The sequence below is a fragment of the Podarcis muralis genome, chromosome 6 (assembly GCF_964188315.1).
Source record: "Podarcis muralis chromosome 6, rPodMur119.hap1.1, whole genome shotgun sequence".
In the NCBI taxonomy this organism is placed as follows: Eukaryota; Metazoa; Chordata; class Lepidosauria; order Squamata; family Lacertidae; genus Podarcis; species Podarcis muralis.
In genome coordinates, this window is record NC_135660.1 from 39,702,880 (window position 1) to 39,719,990 (window position 17,111).

Genomic DNA, 17,111 nt, shown 5'->3' on the forward strand with positions numbered 1-17,111 from the left:
TTTCTCCTTACCATTGGAGAGGACATTGCAGCTTACTGTTGGTCATATGCACAATCTAGGCAAATGGTTGTCTGTGCACACCCATCTATAGTGTACTGCCTGTGTTAAAGATTTGCTTCATGGTAACTTAATGCAACGGTGTTGTGCATGGGAACAGCTTCATAAATCAAGGCATTCTTACTGTGCTGCCAAGTGGTGGGGAAAACCTCACCACTCCCCTGCTGCCTTGAATTTCAGATTAGGTTCAGAAATGCAAGATGATCCTCACTACTTTGCAGGGCATTGTTGGCTGGCTTACCACATGGTTTTGTCCAAAGGGTAAGATAAAAAAATCACTTCAAATTGTTTGTTGAAAATACCATGGTATATGCAGATGTGACCATTTGACAAGGCAATACCGACTACCAAATACAACACAGGCTTGCCAAAGTGGCTCCATACACAAAATGGAAAGTTATCATTTGGTGAATGTCCATCTATGTTTAAATTAATAGCTCTGTTCATTCCCAATGTGGTTTCAAACTGTTGTGTGCATTGGAAAGGTATAATGGTATTCCTGTGAAATACATAAGAGTAAAATGAGGTGCACTAGATACTACGGTATTTAATCTCAGGATTTAAGAAAACCATACTCCTGTTAATTTGGCATGCAAATTTAATGGAAAACATTTTCACAGTCTCTGCAAAATTCTATTTTGTAGCATAGCTCAGAAAAGCCATCCCAAAAGTTCATATGTGACACAGTGCAAAGTATTCTGATTGACAGGCTCAGTGCACATAATTATCCTGTCAGAAAATAAGTTTTGATTGATGGAAAGAACCGTAGACATCTGTCACCATCTAAAAATTCTCCCAGTCACACTACTTCTTCATTGTACTGCAATGTGCAACTTTTATTACAATCCAATACTTGATTATGAAACAAACTGCAAAATTTGGGTTTAATATAATAGTACTGTTGCTTCAGAAGGGGCTGGCAGCCTCTTAAAGAACAAGCTGGAACTCTATATATCATCAATGAGTTTGTAGTAAATATAAATAATGAAGTAAATACTGACTTTTCTAAAAGCTGCCCGATGTGGTTTCCCATCTACAAAGATACCTCTAAACAACAGTTTAGAACCAATTATGTTTTCACAACTATAGCAGGTAAAGTTATAATGTGGTTGCAGATTGGTTCTTGATTTCTCTCTTTCCCCATCCCCCTTTTTCAAAAATGAAAAGTGACTGCAGTTGCCAAGGGAAAGAAAACCATTTGAATCGTTAGCTTGTTTTTCCATTAAAATGCTCTGAGCAAAGATGTTTATGTTGCAGTTTGAATGTAAACTTTAGGACAAACTTATTCGTTGCTGCTAAGGATTTCAAAGTGCCCAACTACTATTGGATGCTTTGAGATCACATGTAAACTGGGCACTGTAGCTATTCAAACCTGAAGTGGTTTGTCTCTGGAAATGTCCCTGTCCCCCCGTCCCCCATCTCTATATTTTAAGTGTTCATTCAATAAGAAATACTTAATCCGTGGTTCTTCACTTCAAAGTGAATGTGTGTGATCATTAGCATATCAGTATCTCAAAGCAACAGTGAGTGATCTCTGAAATGTTCAAGTCTTTGTTCAAATCTTTCCATGTCTCTGGCTGAAGAAACTGTTCAGTTGTTTGAACGAAGAGGAAACCTTTACAGAAACCTGCATCAGAGGAGAGTTAAATCAATTGGGATTTCATAAAATGCAGCAAATATCAGTTGTTTTCACCCCAGTTTGCCTTGAGAGTGTGTTAGTGTTCAGTTGGACACTTCCGATAACCCAAAAGGTTTTGTGGTCATCATTATCCCCCAGTTAAATGTTGGGCTGAATACTTGCAGGATGTATGCTGCAGCTTATCCAAATATGTGTCTACTTCGGGTTTAGAATTTTTAATGAATGCTGTTATTCACCACTGTCCTTAACATATGGTGATGTTAGATGTGTACGCCAGTTGTTAGAAACCCGGTGCAGTCCTTGGCGCCTTTTGGGTTTTGCAGCTAACTGCCAGAGGGTGTGGGCTTTGCTCTGGTGGGGAGGGTTGGTTTCCAAGGACCAACGGTAGAATTTGGGGTGGGGTGGGGGGTGGAAGGCAACATGGGTGGAGCTGCCTTCTGACATGAAGAGGTAGGTCTGTCTGAATCTGTGTGTGTGAATGAGCTGAGCCTCTGCAGAGTATTTGCAATTCTCTGTCGTACACACATGTGAAAAGGCTTGAGAGCTAATTGGACAAGGTTTTCATTAGCTCCAGGAAAAGTTGCTTCCTCATTAAAGGCTTCAGAGAGTCTGAGCATTCCCGAAGGAGGCAATGCCCCACACCAAGGTCCTTCGTCTCATCCTGCTGACACTGTCTGGAGTTCTGGTCCCTTTTGTGGAAACAGGTAAGTTGGATTTCTTTCCAAACTACCATTGCAGCCCTGACCTCTCTACTTGTTCCCTCACCTCTCCCAAGCATCTTGTGTTCCTTCTCCAGTCAAAGTGGAATTCAATCAGAGTATATTGATTGCTAGTGCTAAGAGAAGTATCTAAAATCTAGGCAAAACAGAGAGGCTATGGGTAGCATTTTATGGACTGAGGAGCGGGTTTCAGTGAGTTTGTGTGCACCTGGAAAAAAATTGGTGCCCTAAAACCTTGAATAGTTGTCAGCAGCAAACTTAGGCTTGAATTAGCATTTTTAGGACTGCATCTCTTGTGCTGGCACCATACAAATGTGGAATTTGGTATTGTATATATAATTCAGCACCATGAGAATTACGATTTTTTAAAAAGGAAGTTTTTAGTCCTGTCTGTGAAGATAAATGTATGGGAATACTGCAGTAGTTAAATCTGTAGGCAAGTGGCAGAATAAGAGATTTAGTGGCCCAGAAGACAGGTTTTAGTGTCTTTTCCAAGTCTTTCCCTATCCTTGATTCGTTGAAGAAATTATGTGAAGTAGGCAAACATTACAAAATGCATATATACAAGATGCATCACACACCACTTGCATCATACATAAACTGTAGGGCATCATTTTTCTTAGTTCTGAATTTGAGTCATCAGTACAAAATTCTAATTATTAAACACACAGAGAGAGATAGTGTGTGTACACAAGTCCTAATCAGTGTGTTCCCTTTGGAAAGATCCACATGTGCCTATTTGTTCAATGCTGAGAATACCAATGGAATTCAGTGTCGGAAAAACATTTATGCAAAATACGATTTTAAAAGTGTAAGCTTAAAAGTAACCTAACTGCAATTCCCCAATCCCTTTTAAAAAACACTCTTGGAGTCTGTTTGTGCGACAACTGAATAAAACAGGGGTGGCTAACTTGTGGCCCTAAAGATGGTTCTGATTACAATTCCTGTCTTATCTGACCATTAGCCTTGCTGGCTGCGGGTGATGGGAGCCGTGATCCAACAATATCTGGAAGTCTCCAGATTGGTTACCCCTGGGGCAGAACAGTCATTCATCATTTGAATATTGCATTTGTGATGTAATGAGCAGGCATTTAGGAACTTGCCCCTTTTTTCTTTTATCCAGGATGAAAGTTCTGCCTTATAAGTTTGCCAAACAAACAAACAACCCACCTTTCATCAAAAGATCTTAGGGCAGTTAATGCATTGGACTGTTTAGATTTCCCTATTACCTTAGAACTGCCTTAGAACATAAATAGCATTTAAAAGGGTAATGGGTGAAACCCAGATAAAATTTCATTATTTATTTACTTTGATAATTTACGTTAATCATTTTTATCCTGTCCTTAAAAAGCTAAACAACTTTCAGGGTGACTTAGAAGGTCAACATATAATATTTATTACTTATAATTGTAAAGCATTTTTACCTCGCTCTTTTTAGGGTACAAAAAAAAAGAGCCAGTCTCTGCTCCTAGGCTTGCAATTTAAAAAGATGTGACATAAAAGGAAAAAGGATTGGGGAGGGAGAAGCAAACTTTGGGTACTAGATCTTGGTTACAAGGCAAGAACATATGGGCTTGCTGCTGTTGGCTGCTCACAGTTCTGCAACAGGTCTTTGTGGACCTCCAAAAAAACAGTTTTCCAACCCAACGTTCTCTTTTTCACAAGGCGGTTGGTTCCGATGGCCTCTGAAAGAGGAGGAGCCCAGCCCAGTTCAGTTTATGAAAATGGCAGTGAATGAACATACTATAATATGGTTGCAACTTTTCTGTGAAGCATACCAGATAAAAGCTGCAAAACCTAAAAGTGACATATGTGTTGGATATCACACCTTGTGAAAGAGGATTCATTTTTATTCCCATTGTGCCTTTTGGAGGTTGTTTTTTAAATTTGCCTTTCAACGTACGAGTCAGGAAGAAAACTCCTTGCCATGTGTCCCAACAAAATGATGAAAGGGGTACAGCCAGTCCCCTTGTGTGCTTAGCTATATACATAGCCCCGGCCTTTTTTTTTTGTAAACAAGTTTATTTAACATCCAGAGCAACCATGGTGCTTTGTGTAGACCCATGCTTGAGTTTGTACCATCACAGACTTCCCTTTGTGCCTCTGAAGAAGGGCTTCTTTCATCCACACACTGGCCACATGCCCACTGGGGCTACCTGAGTCCGTACAGCCCACTCTTGGTCTCTGAGAGCACTTCTGGGTCCCTGCTTTTCTGTGCCGGCGCCTCTGGCTTTCCACAACAGAAACCTCCAAAGTGAGCAGGCAGATACTGATCTCAGCCCCCAAGTACTACTGATGTTTTAAATCTTTAGTAGCTGAGAACCAACCCAAGGGATTAGTCCCTGACCACCTTCACCTCACAACTATCCATGTGGAGAGAACAGTCAAAACCCCTCAATTTTCCTGCAAACCTACATGAAAGTGATGGAATCAGGAGGCCATGCAGATGTTTCTTCATATATGCATGGCATAGAATCAACCAGTTAACAACAACAACAACAACAACAACTTCTTATTTATACCCCACCCATCTGGCTTCCCCAGCCATTCTGGGCGGCTTCCAACAAAATATTAAAATACAGTAATGCATCAAACACTAAGAGCTTCCCTAAACAGGGCTGCCTTCAGATGTCTTCTAAAAGTCTGGTAGTTGGCATCTGGTGGGAGGGAGTTCCACAGGGCGGGTGCCACTACCGAGAAGGCCCTCTGCCTGGCATCCTGTAACTTTGCTTCTCGCAGAGAGGGAACCACCAGAAGGCCCTCGGCTCTGGGCCTCAGTGTCCGGGCAAAACGATGGGGGTGGAGACGCTCGAAGGCTAACACTGATGATTTGAACTCTGCGTATGGGTCATGTTTAAATCAGGCCACTTGCAAAACAGCAGTGGAGATTGGTTTCAAGCTTTCCGGGACGTTAATGTTTGTAAGAGCAGGGATAAGATGGCCTGAGACAACTCTGCATTGTCATAGCGTCTGCTAATGCCCCAGTTAAAATAATCATGCTGCCTTTTTCACTCATCCCAGTACAAATGGATGATGGGACTAGTGGCTATGGAGATAGGATGTGCTTTGGAAGAGGAGTTGATTTCTCCAGAGGAGCTGCTGCAAAGTGATCCTCATTTTTAAAAAGTAGCCTATAACTAATCCAGAGAAAGAAGTGAGGTGAAAATAAACTATCTCTGAGCCACAGTAGTTCTCTAAGCATGTGTTCTCAGGCATTTTATTTTCGCATTTGTTCATGTGTCAAGATGGAATAAATGATTCATTGGCATGTTGCAGCACCCCCTTGTTTTTGACTAAAATATGTCAGTTTGTTCAGAGGCATCCTCATTTTCAGAGACTACTTGTACCATGGTTGGTTTGAAACTGATACTATGGGGACTACTGTGGTGTTTTCTCAGCAGAGTATATATTACATAACCTGGACCTTTTAGCACTTTGTTCCAAGCACGATCTCTTTGCCAGCATTATTAAATTGTCATCCCAGTTTAAGTTTCTTAGACAAGCTACATTAACTTAGATCAGTGTTCGAGGCCTGTGACAAGTTTCAAATTAAAGGGAGATTATAACAACTCTAATTAAACACCAATCCCTGTTGATCAGGAAGTCTTTGAGAGAGTGGGGGTTCTTGCTTATCCCAACCATTCTGTTACTTTTAAATTATGTGGGAAATAATTTCTTCCTGGGTGCAATTTGAGTTGGAAATGTCATATTTTGGTGGGCTTTGGCCATTTTTAACAAAAACATATTTTTTCAGACTTTAGGCGCAAAGTCGATGTTCCTATCCTGTGCTTATAAATGCCAATCACAACACTTCGCATAGCACAGGGCAAGGGGAGGGGATGGTAGAGAGAAGAGATTGGTTGTTTTAAGATCAGAGAGCTGATGTTAACATGCTGCCTCAACTGCAAGTAGACCATCCTTTGTTGCAGTTGTCTCTTGGTAGTAGCACTTTGGCTGAAGGAAAATTATACTCACAGCATTCAAATTGGAAAAGGTTGTCAACTGATGAAGATGGGAAACAGGCCTGGCCTTGGGCTTTGAACAGCAGCTGCTTGATCTATAGGAGAAATCACAAGTCAAAACTTTTCACAGCACTGTGATTTAAGCATTGTTACATTTGAAAGCCTACAAATTAAAGGCCACATTCACAGCATACATTTAAAGCACTATGATACCACTTTAAACAGTCATGGCTTCCCCAAAGGATTCTGGGAGCTGTAGCTTTTAAAAAGTGCTGAATGTTGTTAGGAGGCCCCTCTTTCCTTCACAGAGTTACAATTTGCAGAGTGATTTAACAATGACCCCTCTTCCCAGGGAACTCTGGGAATTGTAGCTCTGAGAGGTGTCAATGTCTCCTAACAATCAATTTGCTGACCAATTTGTTTTCAATCCAGGAAAATCAATGTACAACCATTACAAATTTGAGCAAAACTATTGCTATAATTCCAGCTGCTTTCCCCTCCTTTGGTCATTAGAGCATGCAGTGGAGGGATGTAAGCAGGATATCAGTACTTTAGCAAACTGGGCAGATCACTCAAAGGGAGGAGTCAGATTGCTACTTCCTGTGCAAGTGGGTATAATTTTTATTTAATGAAACACTCTGACAATTCTGGAGAGGATTATGAATATCTCAAGCCCCCAACCTCAGACTATGGCTGTTTATTCTGAAGGGAAGAACATTTTGTCAGTAATAGGTTTTACCTCAGGTTCTTCATTGGCCTTTGGCTGCCAACCAGGCTAAATTCAAGGTTCTGGTTTTGTTGTATGAAGCTTGGGACTAGGGTTAATGAAAGATCATTTCGCCTCTTATATACCCAATCAAACACTGAATTCTGCAACTGAGGGCCTCCTGCAGATACCATCTTAGCAGGAGATCTGCCCCACACAATGTGGCCTTAAGTGTTGTGGCACCTACCTTTTGGAATTCCTTCTCCTTAAATATTAGGCAGGTACCGTCTCTTCAACAGTACAGTCTACATCTGCATTGCAATGGTTTTATCAGTTCTTTTTTGCCTCCACGGGCTCCTTTGGAAGGAAAGGCGGGAAATTTAGGCTGAGGTACCTCCAGGTAACTGCAGCAGTGGCCTGGCAAGGATCTTTATGCCACCAGTTTGTCTGAAACCAGCTGTTGCTTGCTTTGGGTGAAATTTTTTTAGCCAAGGCACTTGAGGCTTCAGCTCCAACCTGTTGCTCCTGAGTGAGTTAAAGTTTATCTTGAATAAAACTGATAGCAGGAGCCTTGAAGAAAAAGCTAGGTCTGTTTGATTGCTTAATGAGTATCTGTTTGATACTGTGTATTAAAGAATATGAATCTTCATGACCAAAAATTATGCCAATATATTAGTCACGGGGCAAGTAAATATCATAAGGCAAATCATGTCATGACTGGGATTGAAGGAAACATATTGCTAGGAACATCCTTAAAGCGAAGGTTATGTTCTATACAGCACAGAGAGATAATATACAACATAGAGAGAAGCTATGTCAAATGATTTTTACAAAAATTTTCTAATAAAGCAGAGAAAATATTTCAAGCAAATACCCTACTTAAGGAAAACCTAGCTTGGATGTCTTTCCTTGGCAATGAGAACTCATCCCCAACCTATGGCAGAATCTGAAAAACATAGGTGTTAATAAGTCTCACTTTATCCCTCCTAAAAAGTAAGGGGAAATGTGTGTGCGTCTTATGGAGTGAATGCAGGCTGCGCAGCTATCCCAGAAGCCAGAACAGCAAGAGGGATTGCTGCTTTCCCTGCGCAGCGATCCCTCTTGCTGTTCTGGCTTCTGAGATTCAGAATATTTTTTTTCTTGTTTTCCTCCTCCAAAAACTAGGTGCGTCTTGTGGTCTGGTGCGTCTTATAGAGCGAAAAATACGGTAATCATCAAAACCTTTAAGCAGGTTACATAAAACAATATAAAATACACATTAAAAATATTGATAAAATCAGATGTTTAAAACAAACTGATCTAAGAATTTTCAAAACATAAAATCAGCATTTTTAAAAAAGCGTTATAAGATAAAATGCCACGTGAACAATACACACCAGGGTAGATTTGCTTGAACAAAAAAGTTTTTAGCAGGCGCTGAAAACGTTACAGTGAAGACACCTGCCTAATATTAACAGATCATGAGTTTCAGAGTGCAGGGGCTGCAACACTGAAGGCCTAATTCCTTGCAAGTGCAGAACAAACATCATGTGGCACTGGCAAAAGTGGCAGTTCCACAGATCAAAGCAGTCAATCGGACACGTGTGAGGTAAAGCGATCCTTCACAAGGTTGTCAAAAATGGCACCTTTCCAAATGTGAGTACTGTATATTGCTCACTTTAAGAACCAAGTTAACAGGCATTTTACATCATTTGTGGTAGGATTTAATTTTGTTAACTAGCTGGAGGACTATTGCCTAAGGCGCAGGGAAGGGAACCTCCCCTCCCCCGGGGGCTGCATCCTTGAGGTAATCAGATTTAGACTGCTTGGCAGTGCCAAAGTGCTTGAAGTCATAGGTCAGTGGTGGCGAACCTATGACATGCGTGCCAGAGTGGGCATGCGGAGCCCTCACTGCTGGCACCGCACACCATCGGCCCATCTGCACTGTTATTTTGTTGGTTTTTTTCCATTTGTGCTCCCGGTCCTCCCTACGCTACTGCATGCATCCACTGCTTAAACCCGGAACTTTTTTTATTTTTTCTGCTGTCCGCCGATTGTGTTCGGCAATTGGTCTGTTTTTCTTTCTTTTTAAAAAAATATATTTTTATTAAACAAATTTAGCCAAACAAATTATCAGTCACTGGAACCAATTACATTTCTCTCCCCCCCTTTTTTATTCCCCACCTTCCCTCCCTCTCCCACCCCCTAAGGACTTCCCTCAGCTCCCCTCTCTGATTTGTTTGTACATATTATTCTCTGCATGTTAAAAATTGTACATACCATTGCCTTATCTATCATATATTCTACTAATAAGTTTGTGGATGTTTATTCAAAACCTGCCAAGGAGTCCAAATCATTTTGTTGTTTTTTAGATAGTTTGCAAAAAGTTCCCATTCTTTCTTAAAGTCACAATTGTCCTTCTCATGTAATTTATATGTCAACTTTGCCAACTCCGCATAACTCATCAGTTTTTCTTCCCCTTGTTCTTTCGTTGAGATTTCCTCATTCTTCCATCCTTGTGCTAACAAGACTCTTGCCGCTATTGTTGCATACATAAATAAATTCTTTGTTTTTCTTGGCAGGTCTCGTCCTAAAATCCCTAACAAAAACGCTTCGGGCTTCCTTACAAATGTCATTTTAAACATTTTTTTCAATTCGTTATATATCATCTCCCAATTTTTTTTAACTTCTCTACATTCCCACCACATATGATACAAACGATTGGTCTGTTTTTCAATTGGCTGCGGCAGTGGCTGTTTCTGATTGGGTGTAACAGCTATCATTATTTGATCCTCGTGATTTTTTTTCTGCACTTTTTCAATGCTGCGTGGTAGTTCCCAGCTCCCCCCTCCAAGCCAGGCCTCGCCCATTCCCTTCCGCCCCCCCTCTAATCCTACGCAGGCCCTTTGCCTCCTGCGGGCCCAACCTGCCTGGGCTAGGAGGGCACTTGTGCCCACCGCCTCCCCGTGCGCGTGGCACAACCCAGCCTCACCCCTTTGCTGTGGTGACATTGCCGGAGGGAGGGAGGAAGATGGGGAAGACCATGCTGGGATTGCTGGCGGGGAGCAGGCAGGCAGGCAGGCAGCCACGGCTTTGGGGCTGGCTGGCTGGCTGGGGTGGGGTCTCTCCCTCTCCTCCTAGCCACCGCTGCCCACCTGGCCTCAGGGCTGCTCCGTCCTCGCAGCAGCCCAAGAGTGAGCCAGCCAGCTAGCCAGGGAGCGCCCAGCAGGAGGGGGGAGGAGGGGGGAGGGAGGGAGATAATTATATATATATCCCGCCCGCCCGCCCGCCCTCCCCAGCCGAAGCGGGGCTCAGAGCGGCTAACAATAGTAAAAATAACACAGTTTACATAAAATCACAATCAATTAATCGAAATACATTCTAAAACCAATTCATTCTAAAATCAATTCAGAGTCAAAGTAATGGCAACCATTGGGCTAGAGTTCTATGAGGATTACAGAAAGGAGGGGGTCAGACTGTGCCTTGGCCAAAGGCCTGGTGGAACAGCTCTGTCTTGCAGGCCCTGCGGAAAGATGTCAAGTCCCGCAGGGCCCTAGTCTCTTGTGACAGAGCGTTCTACCAGATCGGGGCCACAGCCGAAAAAGCCCTGGCTCTGGTTGAGGCCAGCCTAACCTCCCTGTGGCCTGGGATCTCCAAGATGTTTTTATTTGAAGACCGCAAGGTCCTCCATGGGACATAGCAGGAGAGGCGGTCCCGTAGGTACGAGGGTCCTAGGCCATATACGGCTTTAAAGATGGCGAGAACCACGGCGTTTCCCCTCAAAAACGTAGGGCACTTTGCGATAAATAAGTCAGTTTTGGTTTGCTGTTTGGGCACTCGGTCTCTAAAAGGTCCGCCACCACTGTCATAGGTGATGTGGGCCGAGCCAAAGTGGGCGGGGTTTGTGTAGTGGGTGGAGTTTTGAAACAAGGCTGAGGGATGCACCAAATGAGACCGAGAGCTGCATGCGCTCCTTGGACCACAGTTTCCTCACCTCAGTCTAGCGTTATTACAGATGCTGCACAACACATGGCTTCAGTAACCTTAATACTTGTTTGTGAGGGGAACTGTGAAGAAACTTAACCCACGAGATTTTAGAGATGACTTTTTCTTTCATGTGTTGTGATTTTTGTCTCCTCTGTGCACAGTAGTTTCTTCATTAAGGTGTGAGGCACAGCCTAGAAGGGTCCAGCATTAGTTTGCAGGCCAACTCGTAGCTGTCAGTTTGGCCAGTTGCTGACCACAGCTTTATTTATACTCGGTGGTGTGCAGGTTTTTCCCTACTAATCAAGGTAGGTTAGAGATGGAATTTCAGCACGATCCAAATGCCACTGGTATAATTCACACTTATTGACTATGTGGTGCACCAAATCGGACTGTCCTGTTGGCAGACTAAATGACCTCTTTATGAGGATCACTAAGGCAGCAATTCATGCAAGCCTATCAACCCTGACCGGTTAGCCCTCTACTTGAGAGTCTTCAAGCAGCAATGCTGTGGACTGAAGCTTTTCCACACGTGAAGACTGACTGTCCTACCCAGGGCTTTTTTTTCAGCCGAAGCTCAGGTGGGCGCCATTGCCATTCTAAGAGAACAAAGGACAAGTTAATGGTGAGCTTTGGCACCTCTTTTTCTAGAAAAATAGCACTGGTCCTATCACTGATAAGTCTTTTTATCCACTAGCCTGAAGTGAGACTTACCATGACCCCACTTTCCTATACAGCGTTGTGCATTTTTGTTTCATTTTTAAAAAACAAAACTTCTGTACGTTCTTTGTCTACTGGCAAGCTACTGCAACCTTTGGCCCTTAGCTATATTTCCCCTCAGGCTTGGGGATCATCTTATGCGATTAGATAGCTTTGAATGTTTTGCTCCACATTTTCAGTTTGGTGTGACATTTCCAGTGGTTTTGACAGAGCCCTGCAGAATGTCTCCAGTTCTTGCTGGGGCCTCTGCCTCGTCCTGCTCAGACAAAATGAGCATTGATCGCTGCCTTCTGGGTCCAGCCACATATAAACAGAAAGGGCCTTTTGAGTTCCTCCAGAGCCCGCTTAGGGGGGAAAACAGGACATGAATGGCAACATCAAAGAAAATGTAGTTTTCTTGGAATCTCACCTGAGAAGGCATCTGAGGGGCACCGTCAGGGGAGGGTCTGGGTTCCTGTCTATCCTAGTTCCAGGGCTGTGTGTCCTGCCTGTGAAAGTCCTGGCAGGGAAAGTCTGCCGGGGGAGTGAGAAGCTAACATTGTGGGCAGGGAGAAGATTGCCAATAACGCAAAGGCTCCATTAATCCTGCAACTGTGCTCAGTGCTTGGCCTCTCCCTGGACTCACCAGATGTTTAAAATATTTGCAAGCTTTTTTCAATCTGTAAATTCTTCAGCAGGCAGAAGCCTCCAACAGCAAAAAGCAAAAGAAGAATTGGTTGTATTGTATCGTCTAAACTTGAGAAGCTAAGGTGATCAGAGCAGGCTCTAGAGTGCAAATAGGCCTTGCATGGAAAGACTGGGCCCAGTTTCTCAAGTCATTTGCTGTGAAAAAAGTTGTGACAAATATACCCCCTCCCTGTGGAAAAACACAGTTGCCACCAATCAAAGGTGTATTTCAAGCCCTCCAGTTCCATCTAGATTTCCAAGGACTCATGCAAGACATTGAGCAGTTGAGCCTAAACAACACAACACAAATACCTGAAGCTGTACCCTTTTCTATCCAATCATGTTTCCTTATTTCCTGTTTATTGCAGCCTTATTTTTCCTAGCTTTTAAAAACTGTTTGTGGGCAAAGCATGATATGTCATGGTAGAAAATGTTTTAGGTTTATGGTTCTTAAGGGTTTCTAGTGACCATTATATGGACCACTTGGGGTTTCTTTTATCCCTTAAAAAGATGGTTTGAATTTTTAAAGTATATGAATACTGTGTACTCCCCTCTTCAGCTTTGCCATGCTTATTTCTCCATTTTTCCACTTAAGCAAAAAGCAAACACAAGTACAACAAGGTTCCCCCCACAACATGTATGGGTAAGATTATCATGCTAATACGTATTTTTGTAACTGAAAGGTAGAGCATGAAACCACATGAACTGCCGTAACTGACTGTGCCCAAATGGCAAGCCTTGTGGGGCCAATTTTGGTCAAACTGTCAACAGAGCAAACAGAAAGAAGATGGGCAGAGATGATGTAAAGTTTAGAATGAATATTTCCAAGCACCATTAGGTGTGGCTGGAGGTTGCAGGCTCAGAACCAAGGGAGAACTGAACAGCTCTGATGACTTTATCCAGCAGAGGGCAATGCAACCCATTCTTTTGCTACCACTTATTAAGATGTACTTGTTATTGCCTAGGGAAGGAGGAAGCCTTAATGAGCCTTTCAGCATCCCAGTGTTAATTAATTTATTTATTTTACAAACCTAATTATACACCACTAATCATTAAAAAAAATCAAAGGGTGTTTTTTTTGGGGGGGTTTACACTAATTGTGCATAAATCCATATTAAATAGTTAAAATCAGAAATTGACTATTATGGAAGGATAAAGCCTGCATAAGTCTAATGGAATAGAAAAGCTTACAGCTGGTGTTCAAAATTTGAAACAGGGTTCCTGTTGAATCTCTAGTGCCAGAATTTAAGAGGCTGTGGTCCGGATAGTCTGAAAAGATTAACTGGGCTTTTGTGTGTGTGTTGTTCTAGCAGAATACCCCCAAGGACCTCTCCCAACGCTATGGAATGACCCACCAGAGCTGCCATCGGGTGGAGGGCCCGCAGAAACCACCACCACAGCCCGCTTCTCCGACTCTGCAGGATTCCCACCATACACTTCTGATTATGAACCAGAGGACACAACCCATCTGCACCAACTGGATAATGGGAACGGTACATGTTATTGGAGATGGGGTGCTAAAACAACACAGCTTTGGGCGGGAGGGTGGCGCTGTGTGAGGTCACAAAAATTTGCTATGTTGGGATGGCAGTACTGGAAACCATCATTTCCTTCTGATGCAACAAATTTTAACACGATTTTGGAAGAGTAGTAAAACGTCTCATGAAATACTGCAGTGGATGACTAAAACAACCACCACCACTAGCAGTTTTGCATTGTTCTGTAAAGCAGAAATACAAAAGAAACAGATTTCCATTTTATTGATGCACCATAAACAATACCATTCCTTTGGCATTTAAGAAACTCACTTTCTGCTCCAATGATAAAAAGGTAAAGGACCCCGGACGGTTAAGTCCAGTCAAAGGTGACTATGGGGTGTGGCATTCATCTCGCTTTTCAGACCAAGGGAACCAGACCAGTGTTTATCCACAGACAAACGCCAGCTCCCTTGGCATGACCACAGACAAACGCCTGGTCATGTGGCCAGTGTGTCTGAAACACTACTGGCACATGGAGGACTGTGACGAGTGCCAGAGTGCATGAAAACACTTCCCGCTGCAGCAATACCTATTTATCTACTTGCACTGGCATTCTTTTGAACTGCTAGGTGGTCAGAAGCTGGGACAGAGCAACTGGGACAGAGCAACGGGAGCTCACCCCAAGTCAGTGAAGGAACTTTTCTGACATCCCATTGCGCGGATTCGAACTGCCAACCTTCTGACTGGCAAGCCCAAGAGATGTCCTAAGAACATGGGGTGCCAAGTTGGCACTCCTTGTGCTGGATAATGGCTGCATTCACTCTTAATGCTAGATCATAATTTATCCTTCATGTGCAAAAATCTCAGTCTCGTGTTCTTCCTTCACTTCCTCTGGCTCTGCCACTTTAAATGACCCACAGTTATTCACTATATCTAAACCCAGCCAAACTGTGGTTTGTGTTAACTATAGCATAAGGAAACAAGCAATCTAAAGTTGACACTACTTTTATTTATTATTATTTATTAAATTTGTATACTGCCCTTCATCCAAAGATCTTGGGGCGATTCACAGCAGAAAAATTACAGGATAAAACAAAAAATGCACGATAAAAGCCAGAACATTGACAAAAGAAAGCAATAACCCACCCACCCACCTGACTTAGGATTTTGGATTTTTCTGAATAAATCATGTAAGATCCTTGATAAATAGAGAGAACAAAACACATACAACCCCAGTGATCTGCTGCATATCTGCCTTAAATTCTTAAAACTCCTGGTATAATTAGAGATCATTGTTTACTCCTGCTTGCAACCAAAATCAAATCTGTTTCTTCTGTAGATGTAAAGAATGACACAACAGAGCCATTTCTTTACCTTCGCTGTGCAGCTATTCCCCAAGGAATGTCACTGCAGCATTCTAGTCTCAGACTTTCTCCCTCAACCACCAACTGAGAGTATGCATGATGTCAGCAAATGCGTCAAGAAGGGGGAAGAGCCATATATGGCCCCTTATCCTCTGACCTAGATTGGTCCACCCGCTAACCACTGGCTTAGGGGATCTAGCACATGGGCTTTATACACGGCATTACTTAAGAGAATGATCCAGTTCAATCCAGTGTTGTTTTCCTGGTGCTGTACTTGTTAGCAAAGATGTATGGTGGGAAAGACTGTGTATTTCCTGCACATGTTTTTCAGAGGCACTTTTCTGTTCTCCTCAACCTGTCTGCTTCCCCTCCCCTCCTCTTTGTCACCTACAGGGTCTCTGGGTCCTGGAGCCATTGGTGCCATAGTGATCGCTGCTCTGCTGGGCACATCTGTGATTGTGGCCCTGATTGTCATCACCCTGCGAAAGTTTTCTGCTTCCTGAAATCAATAAAAAAGGTCCTTTTTCCTAATATACACCTGTTTGAGCCCTTTCCTTCTTCTGCAGTTATTGCTTTCTGTCTGTGAAAAGGAAAAAACCAAGTTCCTCTAGCACCTGCGTTTTCCAAATGTTATAGGATATATAGCCTGTTTTTTAACCTCCTGGGATCAGAACCCCTTTTCTAACGCAAATACTTTTAAAACATTTAGTGATGGCACAAGTGGGATTTAGAGTGGGGACTGAGGGACATGTGTACACAAATTGAGAAGCTGCCATGAAGTCAGAGTTTCTTGACATATATATATATATATATATATATGCAGGTTTTGGTGTCCTCGGGTATCTTCCCGTGTAAAAGTTGGGGTGTCTAGGCGACGTTTCGACGAGGTCTCACAAATATATATTTGTGCCACTAATCCAAATGCGATAAATTGTGTGCATTGTTTTAAAAGTCACATTAACTTGGCACGTGTGCTCGAATGCATCTTTCCAAGCTCTTGCTACAGCTAGAATAAAACTGTAATCAGATTATTGACTTTTAGCTTCTGTAGCAGTAGCTGGGGGTGGGCGCCTGGTATATTTTATTTATTTGTGGAATGCCTGGTCTTATGTTTTGTTTTTGTTCTGTTCTGTTTTTAAATACAGTCATACCTCGGGTTACAGACGCTTCAGGTTGTGCGTTTTCGGGTTGCACACTGCGCCGAACCCAGAAGTACCGGAACAGGTTACTTCCAGGTTTCGATGCTCGCACGTGCGCAGATGTGCTAAATCGCACTTTGCACATGTGCAGAAATGCCAAATTGCGACCTGCGCATGCTGAGATGCAGCGCTGCGGGTTGCAAATGTGCCTCCCGCATGGATCACATTCGCAACGCGAGCGTTATTAGTATGACCTGGATATAATATTTGAGGGAGGTGGGGGGAGCGAGATTAAAAAGCCACCTGCATTGACTCCTGTTTGGGTTAAGCAGGCACCTCTGCTTACTTAGATACAAATATGTAGCACAGGGGTGACTGAGGAACATGTTGCCTCAACTAGATCAACCTTAGCAAAAAAAATTAACAACAAAGCAAATTACTGTGTGTGTTTGTTTGTTTTTTATGATGGCAGACAGGTAAGCTGTTGGATGTCCATGGAAAACCAGTGAGGGTTTTCACCTGAATAAATGGTATGGTTATGTTTGGCAAGCAGGCATTGCCAAAAAAAGAAAAAAGGAAAAAAAGATATATGAAGCAAATCAGAGAGGCCGGGGCTAAACAATGACTTTTGAAAAGCTTGGCACTGTTTCATTTTCTGCATAGCTAAGAATTCAGGAACTATATGACACTGTCAGGAA

At 42.7% G+C, this 17,111-nt stretch overlaps 2 protein-coding genes across 4 annotated transcripts in view; one reads left to right on the forward strand and one right to left on the reverse strand.

The window, feature by feature from the left end:
- The window catches only part of LOC114598132 (nuclear body protein SP140-like protein), a 402,008-nt gene that overhangs the window by 162,605 nt on the left and 222,292 nt on the right, over window positions 1–17,111 (reverse strand). The window lies entirely within an intron of this gene.
- SNORC (secondary ossification center associated regulator of chondrocyte maturation) lies at window positions 2,128–15,809 on the forward strand. 2 transcript variants are annotated; one of them, XM_028730732.2, is made up of 3 exons: window positions 2,128–2,400; window positions 13,743–13,925; window positions 15,668–15,809. In XM_028730732.2, the coding sequence occupies exons 1-3, from the start codon at window positions 2,328–2,330 to the stop codon at window positions 15,775–15,777; spliced, it is 366 nt and encodes a 121-aa protein (XP_028586565.1). In that variant the 5' UTR covers window positions 2,128–2,327; the 3' UTR covers window positions 15,778–15,809. The 2 variants fall into 2 exon arrangements, with proteins under 2 accessions (XP_028586565.1, XP_028586566.1); XM_028730733.2 differs by having other exon boundaries at window positions 13,746–13,925.